The sequence below is a fragment of the Alternaria arborescens genome (assembly GCF_004154835.1).
Source record: "Alternaria arborescens strain FERA 675 chromosome Unknown contig_11, whole genome shotgun sequence".
NCBI classification, from domain to species: Eukaryota; Fungi; Ascomycota; class Dothideomycetes; order Pleosporales; family Pleosporaceae; genus Alternaria; species Alternaria arborescens.
This window is the reverse complement of record NW_021167866.1, coordinates 110959-122313: the sequence shown is the minus strand read 5'-3', so window position 1 is coordinate 122313 and position 11355 is coordinate 110959. Positions and strand designations below refer to the sequence as shown.

The 11355-nt window shown below is 51.1% G+C and overlaps 5 protein-coding genes across 5 annotated transcripts; 2 read left to right on the top strand and 3 right to left on the bottom strand.

The window, feature by feature from the left end:
• Nucleotides 1-314: 314 nt before the first annotated feature.
• Nucleotides 315-962, bottom strand: AA0111_g5470 (hypothetical protein; the record flags this gene model as incomplete). The annotated part of the gene is made up of 1 exon (XM_028651586.1): nt 315-962. The coding sequence occupies one exon, from the start codon at nt 960-962 to the stop codon at nt 315-317; it is 648 nt and encodes a 215-aa protein (XP_028506643.1).
• Nucleotides 963-1215: 253 nt separating this feature from the next.
• Nucleotides 1216-2620, bottom strand: AA0111_g5469 (hypothetical protein; the record flags this gene model as incomplete). The annotated part of the gene is made up of 4 exons (XM_028651584.1): nt 1216-1373; nt 1436-1575; nt 1640-2317; nt 2382-2620. 4 exons carry the CDS (start codon nt 2618-2620, stop codon nt 1216-1218), a joined length of 1215 nt encoding a protein of 404 aa, XP_028506833.1.
• A 907-nt stretch (nt 2621-3527) lies between these two features.
• Nucleotides 3528-3854, bottom strand: AA0111_g5468 (hypothetical protein; the record flags this gene model as incomplete). Its single annotated transcript, XM_028651583.1, has 1 exon — nt 3528-3854. One exon carries the CDS (start codon nt 3852-3854, stop codon nt 3528-3530), a length of 327 nt encoding a protein of 108 aa, XP_028506834.1.
• A 1391-nt stretch (nt 3855-5245) lies between these two features.
• On the top strand, nt 5246-6003 carry AA0111_g5467 (hypothetical protein; the record flags this gene model as incomplete). Its single annotated transcript, XM_028651582.1, has 2 exons — nt 5246-5683; nt 5740-6003. 2 exons carry the CDS (start codon nt 5246-5248, stop codon nt 6001-6003), a joined length of 702 nt encoding a protein of 233 aa, XP_028506839.1.
• Nucleotides 6004-6919: 916 nt separating this feature from the next.
• Nucleotides 6920-11087, top strand: AA0111_g5466 (hypothetical protein; the record flags this gene model as incomplete). Its single annotated transcript, XM_028651581.1, has 3 exons — nt 6920-6991; nt 7047-10463; nt 10515-11087. 3 exons carry the CDS (start codon nt 6920-6922, stop codon nt 11085-11087), a joined length of 4062 nt encoding a protein of 1353 aa, XP_028506970.1.
• Nucleotides 11088-11355: the final 268 nt, after the last annotated feature.

Here is an 11355-nt window from a genome sequence, read left to right as displayed (position 1 = left end):
ACGTCAGTCAATACCGCCATGTGTGTCGCTACCACTGACGCATACGAGGCGAAATCTCGATACAAGCCCGAGCAATGACATGTCTCAATATGAAGGTGATGTGGATTACGTACAAACTTGATCCAATAATCAAAGTAGATGCTATCACAGCGGACAGGATGAGCAGGATGTTTCCAGAGATTGCAGAGTTCTTTACACTTGATTGAGGCATGGAAGATAGTTGAGAGCACATCTTGAACGTACTATGCTTCGACATGCATGATGAAGAAATCCCAAAGTCGATGATATAGTACCGTATCTTGATATCATAATTCTCAACCAAGTCTAGGATCGTTCTTGAACAAAGCAAGACGCGCAAGTCGCCTTCGCTCTGGTGCACTAACTGAAATGACTCTCTCCCCTCCAGTTTCTTTCGACTGTTGTGACTCCTCCGTCGCTTGACTCGCGTTTTCCCCTGCCGTCTGGAGGTTTGCTTCCACTCTTCTCTGCACATCGCGCATGTACAATCCCTTATCCATCTCTTCGTCTTGGTCTCCCACAGTCAACTCACGCACCTCTTCATCGAGCTTCATCTTAGTCTCTCGTATTATCTCCGCTTTTCTTTCTCGAAGTGCAGCTTCACTCCGTGCTAGCGCTTCGCGGGTCTTTTCGCAATTTGCCAATTCGGCTTCTATCATGCAAAATTCAGCTTCTGGTGTAAGAGATATTGGGGTTGTTGTAGCCACCGCTTGAGGGAGGCTGAGGGGTATGCGTAGCGCCGGATGTGTAGAGTTATCTTCTTTCAATGTTTTTGGATGCATGGTTGGAACAGAAAGAGGACCATCGGGGTTCTCTTCTGGTCGAAGCGCCGTGTTTCGTTCGTCGAGCAAAGGTTCCAGAACGCCGTCTTCTGCATTTTGCTCACCTTCGGCTAGAGCGCGCGACATAACGGGGTGAATAAGGTATGCTAATGAGATGGTCATGACTTCCGCTTCTTGTAGCAGGCAGCAGGGCTAGAGGTCTCGAACGCATGGGCAAACTGAGGAGTTAGTTTGCGTTTGCTATGACTGTTGGTCACTGTGGACGCACTGGCTTGCGGTGTGAATAGTGTGCTATCACACTGTATAGTTATAGTACGTTTGCTTGGACTCAGATTCTGTATATTGGTTTACGTTACACACTGAGGGCTTGCACGCTTTCACGTGAACCGCTCAGCGAGTACCATGAATGCGGTATCTACGCCATAGACTCTCTTCGCATGGTCGCCAGTATATCCAACACAGCCTGTCTTGTATCCTTCTTCTTTAGACTCTTCACCAATACATCCTGCTCGCTTTCAGGTGCCATGCCGGCCGTTTCAGGCACCCTCCTATCGAGGTTGGTCGGAAATGGGTCTAAAGTAAGCGTATCAAGTCAGTATGTGTCTCGAAAGCAGACCTATAGACACATTACTCACATCCTTCTGCGACAACGCTCACGAGGGCTCTAAGTTCGTCGCTGAGCCCTTCCTTTTGATACATCGTGGACATCGCATCCCACGTCTTTTCGACAAGTGCGTGTGTATCGACAGACTCCATTGGCTTACCAAAGGCTGACCTATATTGACACATGTGAAGTCAGTGTTTGTCTTACACGCAGCTTGTAAAAGAAGATATCTTACGATATTTGCAGCAAGTTGGCTGATCGATTGATATCGGCCGAGTCATTCTGTCCCGCGGCATGGAACAAAGCTGGATTGAAGAACAGCCCGTCACCCATCTCCAGTGGCATAGATACATACTTCTCCAGAAAGTAGTCTGCAAACTCCGGAATACGATACGCCATGTAACCCTCCTCGAACTTTTGACTGAACGGCAAAAGCCTAGTCGGCCCACTCTCTACCGGCATAGCGGAGTGCGCGACTGCTCCCTGAAGTGTGAGAAACTGCGATGCAACTTGCATTGCCTTGGGAAAGCTCTCGCACGACTGATTGTCTTGAAAACCAATGTGGTAGTCTCTATGAGAGATCTGAGCCTTTGCGCCCGGCTTCACGATGTTGACTTGTGAAGTCAGGCGATGATGTGGACCCAGCCATGCCTCAGAGATTAGCGGCAGCCATGGGTTTGCGTAATATGTTGCAAAAGATTCCGGATCTTGTAGGCAGTGCTTTGAGAGCGAGTTCCAGATGCGATCGTTTGCTCCAGCTCCGGCAAAGTGGTCACCGCGTTTGCCAGCCACTTTCTTTTCTTCTGCGATAATGTTTGCGTAAACCCTATTTACTCTTTCAAGCAGGGAAGTGTCTTTGTACAGATCCTTGGTGACGAACACCCCTGGCCCCGAAAGCAGGATGTGATACCATCTGTAATTTGGTGTATGCAATCAGTAGATGTCTCAAATTCACTTCGTAAATAGGAGTTACGTACTCATCTTGAAGCGCAGAGCGCTCCTCTGGACTGAGCGAGTGGTAATCGGGAAGGTGGTAGATGGGTACATTCGATTCGACAGCTTTCGCAAGCGGATAATGACAGAGCACAGACTCTGTTGTGAGCTTCTTGAAATCGTCCAACGATGGTGGTTTCTTGACAGAGAACAGCCGAGGTCCGATCGGTGGTTGATCGCAACCACTGTGGCCGTTGGACTGTCCGTCTTTCGTGGAGTGCATTGTGGGTGTTGTCTCGAATGAAAAATATCGTGTTGAACCTCATATTTAGGTTGTGATCACGCGTAGTAACAACAATCGCTGACATCCGCAACTGGCAATCCCGCCCGCGAGCGGTCGTTGTTGCTCTATAGGAAAGCGGAGGTGCGGGTTTGCCCCACTTGCGCTACCAGCCTCTTACGCCCTTCTGTCGCGATGTCATCGTCTTCATCATCTTGACTTGGAAACGCTGCTTACCGAAAGAGTCCGGTACGGCCTCTGCCAGATGCGACACATAACCGGCATATAGCCGGGGACTCGACGAATCTCACAATGCCCGAACACCAATAGCGACCGACGGTTAAGGGTCGACCAATGCCGGCCTCTATAAGCGCATGGCATGTCCTATGACAGCGGGTCGTGTTAAAATGTCACTCAAGAGTTTTCGGAAGTGTTGTTCTTTCTTCGATCATGCTATTAGTAGGCTCTAAAAATCGTAGAACCAATATTCGTCAATACCATCGCTCTGTACGCTGGTGTCCTCATAACATCAATCGTGAATCGTCTTCATGGAATATTGCTCCATTGATGAAGATTCTATACATCACATTGACCAAGATGTGGGAAGAAGTGGACGTCGCGAAAAGACGGAGAGTACGTCATGCTATCGAAGATCATGTTATTGTGACTCGCGAGATTCCTTTTTCACCATCGCATTTCTATCACGATCGCCGTACACGCTGCGAATTCTGCAATCGCGGTGACCCGTTAGCTTCTTGATTAGAATCCCATGTTTTATGTTCCTTCAAACGAATGTACAAAGAGTACGTAGTTCCAAGAATGATCAAAGTGATTGGAAAAGGAAAGAACTAGCGCTTCGTGCAGATGTCGTCAGCATACACCGACCAGCATCCTTATCATCAAGCTTTGTCTAGATCTCGAGATCCATTATTTCTGTGAACTTAGCGCTCAGACTCTCCGTCTTCTTCACTGCCTGTTCGTATCGCTCAATCTCACTTCCTACCCACAAGCGCCTCTTTTCCACCGGAAAGTCACTCTTGACTCTAGCTAGATCGTTCTTCAATTGTTCGAGTAATTGAACAAAGCGTTTGCTATCTTTCGACCGACTCTCCTCTGTCATCTCAGTGTTGCAGACCTCTTGAACAAAATCCAGGATATTCGTTAAGGTAGCAGCACAGGCGCTAAAAGGGCCATGGTGTTGAGGCTCGGAGGGGTGTAGTTCGTTGTAATGCACCATGGTTATCGGCGTAAGACTCACTTGGGTAGCTTGAAAGTGTTCGTTCTGGTAACCAATGGTTTGAGTCAGAGGACTTTGTAGAAGTTGAGTTTATGATTCAGGAAAAAGAATTCAGGAAACCAGGAGAGTACTCTGCAGCTAATTTGAGGCCATAACTCAATAGGAGTCGAAGTCACTGTCGTTTTAATGTGGCAAGACAAAGCACGTGAAACGATGTAGTGACTATTGTATATGGCTCTTGGAGGCGGGATTACCTCCGTTGTTTGTGAATATCGACTTTTCCTACGAGCATATAATACCGCACAATTCACACGCAACTTTGTACAAAAACACAACGTAACTGTGTCACTCAGAGTGGCAGAGAAGAAAAGTAAGCATGTCGTCTCGAGGTCTCAACGTCTACCTCTTAGACATCTGTGTAGACAACCATCTCCACATCGTACATCTTCTCCCACACAAGGAAAATGACGAGGTGTTGTAACAACAGCCGAGAGCCGTTCACGAGAAAGTGATTCGTGCTCTCGATGCAATCACCAGTGGACCTCCCTCAAAGAGCTGATGGTCATGTCATAACCGGCAAACCGCGGACGCACTGACGGCAAGGCTACCAATGACGGCGTATGACGGAGGTGAGGGGCCACATCGTTTCAAAGGAGTTATCGGGGCGTCCAGGCTAGAGAAAGAAGAGATGCTGAAGAAGCTAAGCTATCGCATCACGCAGCTCTTTCAGCACTTTCGGCAGACCCATACAATGTCCCACAAGCTCCGCTTAACAGATCGGCTAGCTCTAGCCTATCGCAATTCGGATTCGCATCGCGGGTAGTGGATACTGATACCGCAGGTAAGCCTTGACGCAGCGAATGGGAGAATTCCCACATCGGCACTTTGTTTTGCTGCATATTCGCCAAGGCGCAATAGAATCAAAACGTGAAACACATGATATCCCCGGACTTGGCAGCAGCGGAAAGCACATGGGTGGTGTTGGTGAGGCTTGGCTTGGCCACCGGTTATATGTGTTTCGACGTGGTGTTGGGATCCCTTTTTTCATTTAAAGTGAGACTAGAACGAACAAGATGTTCTATGCGACTGGGTACTATGGGCTTATGATGACTTATGACGCCTTGGGGGTGGGGTAGTCTGGCGAGAAATAGATGAAGAGTGAGAATAGATGGGTTGGTGATGAAATTTAGGGACCAAAAAAATGGATATCCCTCCAATGACATGGAACGATGCAGTGAACCATGCTGAGATGTCGTTCAGTATAAGTATCTGACAGGTGCCATGTTGTAAGAACCATCGCAATCACTAGCATTCGATACCAACCAGTACATTCGCTTCTCCAACTTTTTACTTTCACTTCTTTTGAACATATTCACCCTCTTCTCTACAACATGAAGCCTGTTGCTCTTTTCGCTTTGCTTGCGCCCCTGGGGGCCAATGCCCACTACATCTTCAACCGCCTCATCGTCAACGGTGCGGCTATCGGTGGCGACTATGCTTACACCCGTAAGAACACCAACTCCTACATGCCGTCGTTCCCCAACGAGGTCATCAACTCTCCCGACCTGAGGTGCAACAAGGGCGCCAAAGCCGGAGGAGTTCCCACCTACAACGTCAAGGCTGGTGACAAGCTCGGCTTCAAGCTCTTCAACAACGAGAAGATTGAGCACCCTGGTCCAGGCTTCGTCTACATCTCCAAGGCACCTGGCAAGGTTGCTGATTACGACGGCTCCGGTGACTGGATCAAGGTCATGGAGAGCGGCCTCATCAACCCCAGCCAGCCCGGCGTGGACACTGCTTGGGACAGCTGGCAAAAGGACCGCCTCGAGGTAAGTTTCGACTGTTCTGATTACCTACGAGCCATATACTGACTTTGTATCTCTAGTGGACCGTTCAGCAGAACATTCCTGCTGGTGAGTACCTCGTCCGTGTCGAGCACATCGCCATCCACGAGGGCCACGTCGGCAAGGCTCAGTTCTACATGGAGTGCTTCCAGCTCAACATTGCGTCGTCCGGCAAGGGCAACCTTTCTCCCAAGGTCAAGATTCCCGGTGTCTACAGTGCTCAGGACCCCGGCATTGCGTTCAACAAGTGGAACAACCCCAAGTCGTACACGATGCCCGGCCCCAAGATGTGGAACGGACAGTAAGCGACTCGTTTCGCCACTGGTGTCCCATCAGGCAGTCAAGTTGAGGAGGAATCGGCTTTCTTTTACATCGCACGCCCTAGTGGTGCTACTTTCTTGTTCCCGCATCCATAGCACTCGATCTCAGTAGCTTTTTGACAAATGACGATGCGTTTACCTCAATCTGAGCATTTCCCATGTTAGTGATGCGTTGGGTGATGAAGATTTGGCGCCCGATGCAGACATGTTAGGACAACATCTGAATCGTGATCGGCTCGCGCTGTATGTTCGAGTGGCGTGCTGAGCTATGGCAAGGCGACAAGTCGTGCGCGACTACTGTTGTTAGATCGCTTTTAGCAGGAAAGCTAGAGGGCTGTCAATATTAGCGTACATGAACAGTAGACAGTTGCGAACATCTGTTCGGGACTGCGGTAGTGTTATAGTTGTCGCGATGCATAACAGACAGGCGACTACACATCTCGTGCATGATCAGGCGCCGAACGAAGTACTATTGTGCAAGGCGCATGCCCAAGATGGAGCAAAACTGGACATGTCGCGGTGTAGAGCTGAAGATTGAGGTGACGTGGTGGGCAAAAGTGGGACCGCATCCTGGCTGGTGCGCCGCGGTTGCTGGGGGAGCGGTCGACTGAATCGTGTTTACCCAACCCAGACGAGACATCAAGCCGCGATAGGCCCTGCTTAGCTTTACACATACCACATCCCCGCTATCAATCGCGGCGTGACTACAGAGAAGTACTCTCTGCTATTGCTACCATCGACTACTGTCTTTCGCTGGAGCTTTCTTGCGCGTCCCACACCTAATCGACGCCGTTTCTCACTCTAATCGACGCATGACATCCACGCGCCGTGCATGTCCCACACAAGTTGCAGGTCAACCAAGAATTAATACTACGACTACAATAACCGAATAATACCCAACATGGCCGTCGGCCAGGCGCTGCCAGTGCGCTTTCCGTGCTGGTGCAAAGCTGTGTATTCATGGGGAGGAGAGGTAAGTTGCGACAGAAGCTGGCTTGTTGCAGCACCTGACCTAATCGCTGTTCCAGACCAAACGCGACCTCGGATTCATAGAAGGCGACCTGATCGAAGTCCTTAATGCCGGTGATGGATCCTGGTGGATGGGCCGGTTGAAGCGCGACAGGCGCATGGTTGGACTGTTCCCTTCCAACTTTGTCGAACTGCTCAGCGAAGACTATCAACCATGGGCACGCAATGGCAGCGGAGGAAGCATGTCGAGGCAGAACAGTGCCCAGGAGCAGCCAAAGCCAGCACCGCAGAAGCAGAAGAGCACCTTCAGGAAGCCCTTCACGGCTTATGCAGCTGCAGGCGCACCAAATCCTGCTGCTGCTGCGCGAGAGAGGCTCAAGGCAGGCATCAACTCACCAAACGGCAGTGTCAAGACCAAGTCTCCCTTCTCGTCGATGAAGCGGTCGTCTACCGAGAGTCGCGAGAGCCCACCGCTTGCGTCTTCCACAAGAAAACAGTCAAATCTTCGCGCCGTATCACCACGACCTCCTTCCAAGAGAACACCAGTAACACGCGCTATTTCACCAGCACCACCGTCACGTCACGGTTCGCATACACGCGCACAATCATCTCCCGTACCGCCCGCCGACTATCGCTACCAGCCTCGCGCCGTATCACCAGCTCCTCCCATCCGACGCGGCTCGTATATCCCACCACAATCGCATGCGCCTCCAGCACAATACCAGTATCAACCCCGTGGTGTATCGCCTGCACCTCCTATACAACATCGCAACTACACTAGAGCAGCATCTCCAGCTCCTCCACAACAAATACAAGACATGTACCGAGCAGCTTCTCCAGCTCCTCCAAGACCAAGTCAAGATGTTTACAGGGCACCATCACCAGCTCCTCCCCGACAAAGTCAGGACTATTACCGGGCAGCCTCGCCAGCGCCCCCCGTCCACTACCAACAGCATTCACGAGCTGTATCGCCGGCACCATCCTTTCAGTACCGAGCATACGACCGTGGACCTTCGCCGGCACCATCATTCCAAGAGCGTTCACGTGCGGCTTCGCCAGCCCCTTCATTCCAGTACCGCGCATACGATCGAGGTCCATCGCCGTCTCCCTACCAGATGCAATTGGATGATGACGAGCTTAGTCGCGGCCCATCACCCGCTCCTTACAACGAAGAATACGAAGAAGAACCTGTGGACTCGCCTCCTCCGCCTCCGCCTCCGCATCGCGTCGCTTACGACCCAAGTAGAGCTCCGTCACCTGCACCTCCTTCGCATAATGGCTTCATCACACCAGAACCGCCTTCGCCTGATCCAAGAGCACGCGGTGGACACTTCACACCCTCTCCTCTCACGACAGCAATGAACGATGTCATGTCGTCTTTGCAAGATATGACAACATCAAGAAGCGATGAGTCGCCAGAAGAGCCTCCGACCCCATCGAATCCATGGTCTCCGGAAGCGTTTGACCAAGTCTACCAGGAGTCGGCTAAAAAGGTCAGAGCGCAGTCCGCTATGAGCCGCGGTGACGAAGACGAAGAGGAAGGTCTGCCAGATGTTAACAATTACATGAAGCGCATGGAAAGTCGTCTAAGGCGAATGAAGCAACAAGAGCAAGCTAGGAACGGTGAGCTTTTCATCGGCGATGATGAAGGGCCAACCGTACCTCTGAAAAGCTCACACCAGCGACCCGGATCCTCGATGACTGATGCTGAGCCAGAAGTTCAGCGAAAGGGCTCGAAGCTACTTAACCATCGCAAATCCGCCTATAACGTCGGACGAAATGCACTTGGACGAACGTTTACGAGCAAAACGAATTCTACGACTACGACACACACAAGCAACAGCACCGATCGCAGTTTGATGTCTGGACACTCTGCTACGAACATGAGTGCTACAAGCGCCGGGAGCTATTACCGCAAGAAATTTGGAAAGGATCGACCAAAGAGCGTCATGAACACCAAAGACACGGCTGCAAAGGGTTATGGATTCGACGACGGACGGCCAGAGACACCTTTCACTGGTGTCACCTATCACTCCAGCCATGCTTCACAGCCGCAAGCCGGTTCCAGCGACATCCAACAAGCTGAAGTCAGCACCCCAGCCACGGACGACCCAGATCCTCTTGGTGGACTGAGGCAGCCACTGAAGACAAAGCGCAGCGGCTTCTTCCGTAAGATGATCGACACTGCGAAGACCCAAGCCGCGAATGCACGCAGCACCATTGACACAATAAGTAGGCCGGGATCCCGGGCTGCCAGCCGAGCTGCTGGTCGTTCCCAGAGTCGCGCCGCAAGCCGCCTGGATAACTCCGAACCGACTGGCATAGAAGGGGGCAAATCGACCCACGCGGCGAAGGAATCTAGGGATACCGGCCTTGGAACGGTAGATTGGGTGCAGGTCCGGCGGGATGTAAATCGGTCCAACTCACTAAGCAAGAACGAGCGAACAGAGCGAGCCGAAAGATGCCAGATGATGGACATTCCTGTTTTGAACCCCATTGAGATCCTGTATGAGTCGGCTGAGGGCGACGAGGGTCTTGATGGTCTTCCCATCACTGAGCCTACTGATTTCGCGGCTTGCAGTCTTGCTCATGTTGACAAGAGCGCGCGCTTCATCAACAGCATTCCTCTTGGAACGAACCCAGCGACTTTGGCACAAGGCTATGTTTGTCGACCATACCGAAGCGATATTCAACGATTACGAGCTATTTTCACATGGGTCAGCGAGCGCATATCGTGGGAAGAAGATTTTGAGGGTCAGATGGATCCGAAACACGTACTTCAAAGCAAGCGCGGATGCTCTGAAGAAATCGCCATGGTCGTGGCAGAGATGTGTGCTTCCGTTGGAATGCACGCTGAAGTCGTCCGTGGCTATCTCAAGACACCAGGCGAACCCTTGGACCTAGAGAGCGTCGCGCGGCCGAATCACTTCTGGAACGCTGTCATCGTAGAGGGTGAGTGGCGCATAATGGACTGCTCCCTTGCTGGGCCGACAAACCCAAAGCGAGTTCACTACTCGACTGCGGGATCATCTGTGGCCGAGACATGGTACTTCCTTGCTCGCCCAATGGAGATTTGCTACTCTCACGTTCCACTCCTTCCGGAACAGCAACACATCTGCCCACCTCAGCCACACGAGGTGTTGATGGCACTCCCATGTGCAACGCCCGCTTACTTCCGACATCATCTCAACGTAGTCAACTTCGATACTAGTCTCTTGAACCTAGACAACCTTGAGATGGCGCATGTCTACGTTGACGTACCAGAGGATGTAGAGTGTGTTGCGGAGGTTGAGGCACGAGCCTATGATCAAGACATGGACGGCGATCTTTTTGAGAGCGGCGAGATTGTGAGGAAGCCGGCATTGGCACAAGCCGAATGGTACAGTGGCCAGAAGAGATACACTGTTAAGGCCCTTCTTCCGAACGATGGTGGCCAGGGTGTCCTGAAGATCTATGCAGGACCCCGGGGACTTATGGTAAGCTTTTTCTCGTCACGTCTCTAAGACAGATAAACTAACGCCTCGTAGCACTCCAACAAGCTGAACCCTCACAACCTGGCAATCGGCCTTCCTTTGACGCACACCGGCACCAATCCTCCGTATTCGTTCTTGACTCTGCATCCTACGCCTCATGCCCAACGACACGATCTATACGTCGCCCAGCCGCAGTGCGCTAATCTGGCCCTCAACAACACTTTTGTCTTCTGCGTCCGCCAACATCCGTCATCCCTTACAAAATCCCCCGAACCTAGTCCCGCGATGCATGGCCGAGCATCGCCAAATCCTTTTGCTCGCCCTACATCCGCTATGAGCATGCAGAGTATCTCAGCAACTGGATCCAACTACACGAACCCATCTCAAAGTTCTTCTGGATCATCAGGTAGTAGTAGCAACAAGCCTGCCAAGCTAGCCGTACAAACACCTTCTGGCAAGATTATACGCCTGACTAGAAAGACGGAGCATATTAGCAGTACTAACGATGCTGATGGTACGGCTTGGGAAACGGTCATCAAGATTGGAGAAAAGGGCACATGGCGAGGTCTGGTGCTTGCTGATCGAAGCGCAAGGTGGTGTGTTTTTGCTCAATGGGAGTGTGCTTGATCGTGTGGCAGCCTTTTTTTCTCTTTCTTTATACTTCTCTTATGACTTGTAATGATAGCGTTTGTACTCGTATGACCGCCACGGCCGTTGTAACGCTTTTGCATTTCTCGGCGTTTATACAGGAAATAGGGTGACAATACTACTACGGCGTATTTTGGTAATAACATGATCTTCGAGCTGCTTGATGGTGATGTATGACAGATCTACAAGGTCAAACAAGCTGGGCTAGTCTGGCCTTCTATATTTCTAGCAAAGTTGTCGTGAGTCG